The sequence below is a fragment of the Monodelphis domestica genome, chromosome 5 (assembly GCF_027887165.1).
Source record: "Monodelphis domestica isolate mMonDom1 chromosome 5, mMonDom1.pri, whole genome shotgun sequence".
NCBI lineage: Eukaryota > Metazoa > Chordata > Mammalia > Didelphimorphia > Didelphidae > Monodelphis > Monodelphis domestica.
Window position 1 is genome coordinate 300213200 of NC_077231.1, and position 12309 is coordinate 300225508.

At 39.6% G+C, this 12309-nt stretch overlaps 1 protein-coding gene across 11 annotated transcripts in view; it reads right to left on the minus strand.

The window, feature by feature from the left end:
* The window catches only part of SLC4A7 (solute carrier family 4 member 7), a 160319-nt gene that overhangs the window by 17805 nt on the left and 130205 nt on the right, over positions 1-12309 (minus strand). For 4 of the 11 annotated variants that reach the window (XM_056800358.1, XM_016426474.2, XM_007505202.3 and 1 more), the window contains 3 exons: positions 11236-11343; positions 10409-10489; positions 4994-9359 (listed from right to left, as the gene is read on the minus strand). The exons of 1 other annotated variant lie outside the window; for it this stretch is intronic. In XM_056800358.1, the coding sequence (XP_056656336.1) occupies positions 9278-9359; positions 10409-10489; positions 11236-11343 (271 nt within the window). In that variant the 3' untranslated portion in view covers positions 4994-9277. Of the gene's footprint in view, positions 1-4993; positions 9360-10408; positions 10490-11235; positions 11344-12309 lie in introns of those variants that run through there. 6 more of the 11 variants (XM_007505206.3, XM_056800360.1, XM_007505205.3 and 3 more) reach the window with 2 other exon arrangements.

A 12309-nucleotide genomic window follows, 5' to 3' on the forward strand; every position in this document is an offset into this window, starting at 1 on the left:
CTTGCTCAGGCTTGGGATTTTTCCCTTTCTCAAGCCTACCTCCTGAGACCTCCCCAACCCCCTTTAAGATTCAGTTCAAGTACCACCTCCTACAAGAAGTCATGCCTGATTCCTATGATTTTGTTCAAATCTGCAGGCTTTCACACATCTGTGAACATGTTGCATCTTCCCCCAAAAGAGAGTAGATTCCTCAAGACAGGAAACTGACCTGTATTTCTATCCCACATTCCTAACTTGGTGTAGGCTCTTAACATTCGCTTGATTAGTAACACTAGTTGACTGAAAAATAAAAGTTAGGCCAGCCAGCTGTACTTGTGAAATATGATGGGAATTTCATTGTAATGTATAACAATTTATTGTCAATTCATTGCATTCATAACTGCTCAGGAATGGTCTGTAGGGAATAGGATGGACCATTTGGGAACTTTTCCAGATAACTAAAGCTTGCCCCCCTTAAGCTCCAAGTTAAAAAAAATACTTTAAAAGATCTTTCTAAAGTGAATTGCACATTTTTCAAAATAAAACATAATCTTAGATGTTTTTTCTTAAGACTTAAGGTCATTGTCAATACTGATTGCCTTGGGATTATTTCATTTGTGATTTTTTTTTGTCCCTACACAAAATCAGCCCAAACTTCCATTCCCTTTGAACTTGTCTGCTTCTGCTTTTAGGAGCCTCTAGGTCTCTTTCAAAACATTTTTAAATTCTATCCTTTAGGAAAAAGAGATAGTCTTCTTCAAGAGAATAAAGCAGCTGGCACCTACCAAGCATTTCGCTTACAATACCTCAACTGACCTGTACAAAAACTCAATGCATTAGTTGGGTAAGTCCTCTGAGCCTCATTTTATGCATGAAGAAGAAAGACAAGTGTGATGGCCACCAGACCACACGTGAAATTTTCACTCAAGTCTCTCCTGATCCCACAGAATCCTAGATTCAGAGTTGTAAGAGCCCTTACTCCAGAAGCCATGAAGTCTAACTCCCTCACTTCATTGATTTATACTGGAGATTAAGTGACTTGTCCAGGGTCATTTCCAGGCAAGAATTTTTAGATACTGATCCTACTATTGACAACTACCACCAGGCTGCCTTCTCCATTAACAAATGTATTCATTTCTGATCACATTTTACTAATCACACTTATTCCCAACTCTAATTCTTTGCTCATGCCCTTCTTCTACTCCTGCATCCCAAGTCCTCCCCACCTTTGAAAACCCAGCTCAAGTCCAAAGTATCCTGATGGGCAGGAATTTCTTTCATACTTGGCTAGCATATGTTAGACACTTCACAAACTTTGCTCTTTGAATAGATTTTTTTTTTATTTTATCTCCTACTGACCCTCCTCCCAACCCTCCAAGCAAAACTCCTAAAGTAAATGCTTCCTATACACATTTTAGTTCATTGAAGACACTTGCCAGTCCAACTTAACAAGGAAAGCAGAGCCAAGGTCTTTTTTTTTTAAATCACTCAGTTTGTGAGGATCCAAAGAAATGAAATCTGACCCAATTCTCCCCTTTAATGGATGTGGAAACTCACCTCTAAACCAGAGAAGGAAAAGGTGGGGAGGGAGGGGAACAGCTTATAGATATTAGGGAAGGGGAGAGAAGGGAGGAGACGAGTTGAGAAGGAAGGAAAGAGGAGAGGAAGAGAGTAAAGAAAAGATGAAGACAGGAGAGGGGAGAAAAGAGGAAGATAAGAGAGAAGGGGAGGGAGAATGGAGAAGGAAGGAAGGGGGCAGGGGAGGAAGAAGGGAGGAAAGGATCACTGCAGGCTCGGGCAAGCTCCTGGTCCGAGGGCATTGGTCGGTTAGCTCCCACTCCACTACAGCCTAAATACGGGGAAGGTCAGCCTTGCTCCAGGGATTGAGTCAAGGTCTGAAAGAGCCCTTTAATGCTGCTTCGCCGGGAGCGGGATGCCTGCAGCACTCCAGAGCACCCAGAGGCCTCCCGGGTTCGGAGACCTCGCCCTTGGGGGCCAGGAGTGCCACGCCAAGGGCCTAGCCCGGGAACTGCCCACTCGGCCCCACAGCCACCAGGTCCATCTCCTCCTCAGTTTCCTCCTCCGCTCAGTGGGTCTGCGGCCCTAGCCCGCTCAGTACCAACTCACCGGGTGCGGAGGAGGACGCCCTCCTTCAGTCCGAACCGTCCCTCGCCATGCTCGCCCCGCCGCTGTCCCACCCCGCCTCCAGCCCCCGGCCCGGGGCGGGCCTCGTTCTCGGCCGCAGCTGTCCCTCAGCCCCCCGGGCGCCGCCGCCAGCGCCGCCGTTGATTTTCAACCAAACGCCACTTTGGGGGCCACCAACGGGCGCCAGCCTGGCCAATGCCGAAGCGTCTTCTTCCGTCCGTCCGACCCCCGTCGGCCAATCACGAACGAGCGTGCTGCCAGGTGCCCGGCGCCATGGCGACGGGTGACGCCGGCTTCTCGGTTACCAGGGCGACGGGGGAACGCGCTGGTTCCAGGCCGGGCGGGAGGCCCTGGGGAGGCGGGAGGAGCGCCCTGGGGCAGGAGGCCCCACAGCCGCTCTAGTCGCATCGAGGCTGCGCCCTGGGGACCTCTGGAGGCTCCGTCCCCTCTTGAGCCCCAAGGCGGAAGATGCTGTTGGTGGGGCAGAGGCAGTGGGGCTGCGGCTGCCCCACCTCCGCACGTGCTTCTAGGTCTCCGGCTCAGCCGGCATTCTGGGCATCCCCTGCTCCTCAAGAGGGATGCTCGATGCTCCGAGCTCAGAAGAGTGGCTGCTTCCAGAAGCGTACAGCTGTCCCATTCGGGGAAAGCGTCATTTCATCAGCACAAGCAAGTCTTCCCAACCTTCACCAGTCAATCCATCAATAGACATTCATTAAGCGCCTTCTAGGAACCCTGCGCAGAAGCAGTCCCCAGTGACTTCTCTGATTCCCCCCTCTCCTAGCCCTCCAGGTGCTGCTAGTCTTCTCGAAGTCAGGGATTTAAATTCGAGGAAGTCTCTAGGTCTCTTCTCAGAATGTTTCCAAATGCAGAAAATGCAATACAAAGGATTACCAAGGAAACCACTTCTATGGAAACACAACTATCTTTCTCTTTTTTTGCTTAAAGCCACGTTCATGAGCCTCACGCCTCAGAACTCCTAGAGATCTCGCCTTTCCATCTACTCTGTATCCTATGTTGTGCTCAGTTGGCTCTTCATGATCCCATTTGGGGTTTTCTTGGCAGAGATGCTGGAGTGGTTTGTCATTTCCTTTTCAGGTTCATTTTCTAGATGAAGAAACTGAGGCAAGCAGGGTGAAGCGACCTAAACCAGGGATCACACAGCTAATGCCTGAGGCCAGAATCGATCTGAGGAAATGACCCTTCCTGACTTGGCCATGTAATCTACCCACTCAATGAAGGCTTATTATGGCTTGATGCCTGGCAAAGTAACTGATGGGGAGGATTGCTATGACCAAAATCCCATTACTTTGCCCTCAACCTAGTGATGAATCTGCCATTGTGTTGCTTAGTGCCTGGTTGAGGGACCCGCCATCCCCAACTCATCTCTGCTTTATTTCCAATTTGGGTAGCATCTGGGCAGAATCAGGTTCAGACCAGGAACCAGCATGGGCGGAGGAGCTTTAGGGCAACAAGTGCAAAATTGGAGAGTGGGCTGGATTCAAGTTCATTTTACTGAAAACTCTGGGCAGGTATTCTAGGACACTAAAGTGTGGGTGCTTTTCTTGAGCACTTCAGAAGTGAGGGTGTTCTCTACTTCCTAGTGTCCCTTCTTCTGACTTGTTTTGGCCTAGGGTGGAGCAGGTAAGAGACCAAGGATGCTCAGAGACTTGGGGAGGGAACAATCAAAGGAGCACTAGTGTACTGTTAAGCACAGCCTATGGGCAGTTGCTAAGAGAATAAGCTTTGTTCTCCAACAGTTTAAAAGCCAACCTAGAAGCCAGGCTATATCCATAGGGAATAATGCCAGGAATGGCAATGCTTCATTATAATGGAGATCACTGTAGGCTCTGACGGACTTAAGCCTTCCACAAAGTGTACTCTAAGCAGACAACACATGGAAAGACAGCAGTCAATACAAAAGAATGTGCATGATCCATTGAATCATGGGCCTTACTTAGCATTTGGCACTTTTAAAAATAAGAGTCCCTATTGGTGATGGAATACTATTGTGCTGAAAGTAATGATGAACTGGGGGAATTCCACATGAACTAGAAAGACCTCCAGGAAGTGATGCAGAGTGAAAGGAGCAGAACCAGGAGAACATTGTACACAGAGACTGAGTAACATGGAAATATGTTTTGAACAATAATACACATATAGCTCAGTGGAACTGCTTGTCGGCTCCAGGAGAGGGAAGGGAAGGGGGGAATTATAAATCATGTAACCATGGAAAAATATTCTAAATTGAAAAAATATTTTATGTAAGAGTCCCAAACACTTCTGGATGGAGAATATCTGGATACCTGAATTTTAAAAACCTTGAGGATCCATCTACTCCCACCCCCACTTCACAAGTGTCTACATTCATCTTACCCTATACTTCCATCTAAAACAGACCATAAGCAAATCAAAGTTGACAACTGAAAATTAGAAACTTTGAAGAAATCATCCCTCTTGAATTCTGCCCACCTAACCTACAATGTCTAAGAAAACCAAAATAAACCCAAACCTGGAGGTTGCCAGCCAGTAATGCTTCATAAGACAAAAAAAGATCACACAGCAAAAGGTCTAAGTGAACTAACTTGGGCTCTGAGCTGGAGGGAGACCACAGGGATATTTGAGGGCTTCCACTCAACTCCTGCTCTCTATGAGGATGAAAGAAGGCCCCTCGAAGAAAGGGTGGTGCCTTTCCCCCCACATCTGTTCCTCATCTATCTATCTCCTGGTTCTAATCCTTTGGGGAAGGGGAAAAAAATCCAGTATTCATTTTCCTTCACCAGCCTTTTTCCTCATCCTCCAAATCCCATGCTCAACCTATATTTCCCAAAGTCAGCATTAAAATATAAATTAAGAAAAAAACAACATTCAATAAAACATTTCAGTAGACTTTTATTGCTTTTGTCAAATTCAATAACATTTCAAAAAATAGGTTTTTTTCTAATAATTATAAAACAAATTTGAAAGGCAGGATCTTTCACATTATAGACATGTTGGAGAGACATGTACTTCATACAAACAAAAAAAAAATATCAGTTCTACATTTAGAGTAAAGGTTTACCTTGCACTGGATTTTATTACAAAAGAAAAAATGCTACTGTAATTATAAAAGTCATAAAAAATTGGAACTGTACTGTGTAATTACACAAATTACCAAATAGTATATAAATGAATACTAAGATTCAATTCCCATACTTTAATGTGCTGCACATTAGAAGACACACACACACACACACACACAAACACACACACACAAAACATATACAAAAGAAAAAACTGTTACAAATAAGTGAATCACTATTTTAATAAGTTTGATTAAAAGAAAAAAGGGGGGAGGAACAATTAGGTGTTTAACTCATTACTCCAAATCAGCATGTACTAATTTAATAAAAAGAATCTTTATTCCATTCAAACTAATGGTCTTCCTATAATTGACACTTATTTTAAAGTTTATCAAATAAAAAGCACATTATATTAAAATATCACTAGGCAATTTTTGCATTTAGAACACTACTTCAGACTCCAAGTCCAAATGTACTTTCTAGAAAATAAATTATGGTTGGTATAAAACAAAAGATTTTTCACATTTGTACAGCATACATGAGTAATTTAAAATGTTAAATTAACATAAAAAGAAAATTAGAATCATTCTGGTATTAATGGCCTAAACATGTGAAGAAATCTGTGCATTTAAAAACTATTCACCATGTAATTTGCACATTTATAAGAATTTATGTGCAGAATATAATCCTTTATAGTAGCAAACTCTCATACTACACCCTCAATTCAGATAGATGTTTAACATAACTAAATCTGACTCAATAAAGGGTGAAAATTATTGTATACACATGTAAATGTGTTCTTGAGCTTGATATGAAACACAGAAGAAATGTTTTGCTAATTGAATTGGTTGCTATTTTTGACTGGTACAGAAATATTCTTAAAATACCTGCATTATTAACGTATTTAAATTAAGTCTGCCATTTTGCAAAGACTTGGCAAGTATGAACATTTTGAGTGTCTCTGCTATTTTTCCCTTAAAAATATACAAAACAAAAACAAGCCCCTAAAACCCCCAATAGTTTAAAAGATCAGAACTATCTTGCACACCCCCCAAAAAAACCAAAGGGGAAAAATGTCTGATTGACTTCAGCACAGCTAATAAAATACAGAATTGTTCTTTTATTGTAAGTTCAGACGGTCAATGAAAGAAATACCATCCAGAAGAGTTAAAACCTCAGTTGTTCAAAATCGGGTCTCATCATATTCAACACATCCATAAATAAACAAGAAAGGGAAGTGAGAGGAATGTCCTGAGGTGGCTCTAGCAGCCAGGTATATTCAGTAGCGCAAAGCTCCATCCCCTGGCAACCAATGGCATCAAGAAAGTGCTGGATTACTTCTTTTCATTTATTTTCCACATGGACTCTGGATTGGCTTAACTGTTTGTACCCTGAGGTAAATCAGTGCATAGTAATTACTACTACTCGTTTACACCCATTAAGGCCACATTTTTTCTACACAAAGGAAATCATGTTCTTCACTGTCCTAGAATGCATGTTATCCATGATTATTCTTTTTAAAACAGTGGAGGAAACAACATTTAAAATAAAGGAATGAGTAAATTATTTAAACATGGGTTACCATTGGTCTCTTATGGAGTATTCATATCAGGTCATATTACATGTCAAAGTAGTTTAGAAGAAGCAGAAAATATCAGCTCTGAAGAAGATAGAAAACTTATGTTAAATGTCAAGTGTTTTCATGGTTTTTCTGGCACAAAGTAATTACTTTACATAATTGAACAAAATCACTAAAACACTATAATCCCAGGGTACTTTTCTCTTTAAATTTAAAAAAACACCTCCTGTAAAATGTCCTGGATTATGAACCCTCTGATGTCCTGTATCCAAGTTCAGAAGGCCATGAGGAAATCTTAGCACCCAATACAAGATGTTTAAAAAGTTTAACAAAAATAGCAAATACTTGAGTCTCTGTAAATGATTATACAGTTGAAAATAGAGAGGAACTATTTCAATGGAAGCACAGGAAATTACAAGCACCATGGATACGGTTCTGAAAATCTGCTGGTAGAGTAACAAGCACTCTTCCCTTCTTCAGGAGGGCCAAAAAAGGCATGAGCTAATGCTGGCAATCTGGTTTTCAAAAGAAAAAAGAAGGTAGGTTTCTAAACTTTTATTTGAAGTGGAAATTCTCCTTCTTGTGATTTTGCTATATTTAGCTTAAAAACAGACAGCACAAAAAAAGCATTTTTGTTCGGGCATTAACTATAAGTCAACCAATAAGCCTGAGATAGTCTGAAACACCCTTTTACTCTTGGTTCCAAGGATCACTGTGGGTCCCAATTCATACAGCATTACTGGTAATGTGCTTTGAGTCCTACTTGCTCTTCCTCCTTCCTTGCAAAGAAATATCAGACTATCACATCAAGCGTCATCTTTGTGTCACAGCCATCAGTTTAGATAGTTCAATACATATTTGATTTTTGTGAATGATCTTCTTGCCAAATCAATTGCGCAACCCCATTCATCCAGTCCTACAGGTTTAGTAACAACAATATTTATTCATTTCAGGTTAGGAGTTAACTCTAAACAAAGAGAATATAAAAGATGGCCAAGAAAATTGACTAGCTTAGATAAAAAGGAACTTAAAAGAAAAAGACAAAGGAAAAAAATAGTAATCCAAATCATAAAATAGGCTTGTCATCAATAGTCTGAGCTTTACATAAAATGTTTAATTTCCTTGAAAAACACTAATATGGCAGTGTTTAATATCAAATTTATCAAATTTGTCAAATGTATTCTTTCAGGGAATTAATCATACATGTAAGAGCCCCAACTATTTACATTAACACATTTACTCTACTGTATATGCATTACCTTAAATTTTTTGTACAGAACTTAATTTTTACACCAATCAAAATAAATAAAAATTTTAGAAACAAATCCAAGGTTAGCATTGTATTAAATATATTCTGTACAGTGGAAAGAATGGAAATGTAAACAGAAAATCCAAGGTAATTCTTAAGAGCCCAGAAAGTAATACTGATCATAAACCCATTCCAGAATTCTGACTCCTGATTATTTAATCACACTTCTTTTTTTAAATGAAAAATAATCAAGAACTGAACCTGATACTAAGCTAAAACATTCTAAGAAAATGAGACCAAAAGAGGCTTTATGAGTTAAGAGAACATGTCCTTTACACATGCTTTCCGTATTTTTTCAGTAAATTATATAGACATACAAGGAAGAGAATGGCTAACAGGCATATGATGCTCTACTATAATCACAAGGATTCATGAAAAAAATAAAGACTGCAACAAAGCCAAATATGTTTCAAACTACTCAAAACAGCTGTTTTAGAGTGTCTAAAAATGATCATTATAAGTAGACAGAGTGGCTAAGACTGGTATGGGGGTAAAAGTGTATTTTAAAATCACCTATATTTCTACATAAGTATTACATTGGAAAACAGAGGATGGATTTTTTCTTATTGTTTTTTATAGCTTAAAAAAGTGACAGTCATAAATACAAAATTTCTAATAAATATTTCACATTAACCTATATGGCTAAAAATCCATCTCTGGGAAATAGTGACATGGCCAACTGTATAAAGAACTCCACAAAACCAGAGGAAAACCAAGAAGCTACTTGTCATATAACAGGCATGCTACCATTTGTTTCATAAAAACCAACAAAAAAGCTTCACTTTTTTTCCATGAAACTCAAAACAATAATTGGAGAAAAGGTGAAATTTTTAAATAACTCAGGTTAAAATTCAACTCAGATTAAAATTCACAGAGATCTCTCAATAATAAATATATGGACAAATATAAACTAAGATTGATTAACTTTTGGTACACATACAGATTTTTAAGGGGGGAAAAACACACTTAGGCTTTTCCCACATCTTCCTATTTCAAAACTGAAAAATAATTTTTCTAACAGAATAAATATTCAACTATGTACCTTGCTCACAAGAGACCCACCTCATTATATATACAGTTTCTACCATCCTCATAACATACAAGTCAAACACGTTCAAAACCAGGGGAGTCACACTTTGGTGGTATGGCAGCCAATAATAGTCTATACAAACACACAACACACACATAATTCTTCTTGGTTTAGTTCTATAATGAAGTTTCAGCATCCACATATTTCCTTGTAGGTTCATCTTCAAGATTTATTTTCACACTCACTGGTTTTTCTGGGCTATTTAAAACAAAGAATAATAATGAAGGGTTTAAAAATACAAACAGGGCAGAATTTTTCAATGGTGATTTTTAAGCTATCAACAATCCCTCATAAAATGTAAAATTATCTTTGGCTATGAAACATTCCACAACTTGAGGCTGCCATTATTGCTGTGAACTACTGATTTTGCTACTATCATATTAGACTAATTTTGTATTAGGCTAATTTAATAACAGTAAATCATAGTTGAAAAGAGTAGTAGGCTGAAAAACTGTTAGAAACATTCTAACATCTAATAGGTTCTAACATCTATTGTCACGTATATATGAACAGACCAGAATGAAGGAATTGAATAAGTGCTTTGCTATTTTTAATGAATAAAAAAAAAGTTTACAACAAATTTTTTATTTGCCTTGGAAGGAACCCTCTAAAAATCCTTCAACATGTAAGTAGGCTTGATTAATAATTTTTGTTGGATTTTGGCACTTAGTAATATCATTTTATTTTGAATATTAACAGATCTTTTAATTACTAAATCTCTATACTAAATGTTTAAAAAGTTATTAATAAAAAGATTTAAAATATTACATTACTAACAAAGTCTGAAGAACTCTGAAAATATGGTGTCCCAGGTAAAAAAAAAAAAGTAGTTTCTCAAATTCAGGTCAACTTGGCATAATATGGTCCAGAGTAAAAATATACACAAACAAAAACCCAGCTTGTTTGGAGAGGCATGGGACACTGCTCTCACATACATGTCAGCAGTACAACACATTTTCAGAGGGTATCAAGTTACTAGCTGGATTAAAGTGACCTGCCACTACAATGTTAACAATTTTTTAAAAATGACTACAGGCTATAATATTCTGTGTCTGAGGTGTGACAACAATATCCCTTTCCCCCTAAAAAGTCATTGAAGAAAAAGGAAAATTGTGATGAAAGGTAGACCTGGTTGTGATTGAGGGCAAATACAAGACCTCAGATATTTGAAAGTCTCTAAGGGAAACCAAGAGGGAATTCCCCAGGCTCAGAATTTAGTTCCTTTTATGAAGTAAATGTGCACTTACCTAGGACTTTTCCCAGCAGGGTCAAGATGTTGACAGGAGGATGAGAGGAAAGGTGAAGAGGGAAAGATGAGCTGTAAAGAGCTAAGAGCAAGATGATTTCAGTAGTGCTTTCATAGAAGAGAGAAGGAATGAGAGATGGACTTGTCCAAAGTGGAAGAGCTGGGACCAACGGCCCCCTATAAGAAACTTAGGGACAGAGGAGGAAGAAAAGGAAAACAAAACCCAGAAGAATGGAGCTAGAAGGAAAGGAATTTGGGATATGCAAGAGCAAACAAGCCAGCTGGGTGAAATTAAGTAAAAGGTGGCAAATCTCTAAGAGCAGAGCCAAGAATAAAATCCACAGGCTAGCAGGTCAAGGAAGCTGCCATGAGAGCAGTTGTGGCCTCCCATGACAGCGGGCTAAGAAAAGTAAAGACTCTACTTCTCACTGTCAGCCAAGAAAAGCAAGCAGAGGGAGACAGAATGGCAAGAGCCATGATCCCAGGGAGAGGGAGGACATGGGTGATCTACAGTTTGATGCTACAGCACAACATGAGAACATGCTGGTAATTACCTCATACTTCAACATTTTCACAGTGAGCCTACAGTGGACAAGGAGCTATTTATTGCCAGAAAAGAAAATACCTGAAGGAGAGTCCCCAAGTCCCCTGGGATGGTAAAACCAGAAATGACCCAGAGACAGCAGGAATGAGCGCATGAAAGAGAACCTTCGAGGGTACGATGGCCCAAGGAGCACACACGCACACACACTATCCTCAGAACCATGGCTGGAGTCCTGGTTCGAAAGTGACATCAGAACACACAGGCAAGGACATGGTGATAGCTACCTCATGCTCGGCCTGGATGCTTTGGCGCTCTCGGTGCTCATGGCAAGGGCTCTCCACTGGGCGGTTTTGGCCATTTCATCTGATATGTTAACAACTGATGGATCAACACTAGAGAACAAACACACTTCTTGGTTAGCAGGCAATAAGTACCTGGCAAAATACAAATGCTGTCACCTAGACTACCTATATTGTTTGCTGCCATCAGAATCACAAGGAAAAAAGTCACCTGTGCACTTACAAGTCTCAAGGAAATTTTTAAATTTCTTTTCTATTCATGACCATAAAACCATTAAGATATTTAAATCCTAAGTACCATGAAAGAGATATGAGGTTTGTGATTAAATGAATTAGTTTGGTCAAAAATACTGTTTCCCATAATTTTTTAAATCGATAAGAAAATGACAACATTCTACAACTATGCACAGAAGCTCACCACCTTCCTGTAAGGATATCAAAGCCTAAAAATTATGTTTCTAAATAGGAAAAATACTACAGGCCACTTGTGTCACTGTACTCTCTCCTGATTTGGCTATTTTTAAGGCAATCTGTTCAGTGAGAGTCACCAATTTAAGGAAGGACAGTGATCAATAACAATATCCAAGAGAATAATCAAGACAGTGAATCCAGAGCAAATGAAAGCCCCTTTAAGTATCATTTGGAGGAACTAAGGGAGAGAAGAGAGGAAAGACATCATGGCCATCTTCAAGACTGCAAAGACAAAGAGCAGAAGATGAAAAGAGGGCGGGAAAGGTCTGATGAAAAGAACAATGTTCTCATATAACAATTCCAGTTGTTCAATACAGAAATGGGCAGCTGTGGGGGAGGGGAATACAAGCAAATATTAGGTGGCTGCTATCAGACCTGTCATAAATGGAATTACTTTTCATAAATGGGTCAGATGGTCATTGCAGTTCTTTTAATTCTAAAATTCCAGGAATCAGTTCAAGGTAAGAATCACTCTACATTACTATTCAAAGACAATACCAAGGAGGCAGAGACCAAGATCTCAAACCAAGATCTAGTCAAGATGAAAACCAAAATAGGAGCAGGATTGACACATAAGGAGTGATTCCA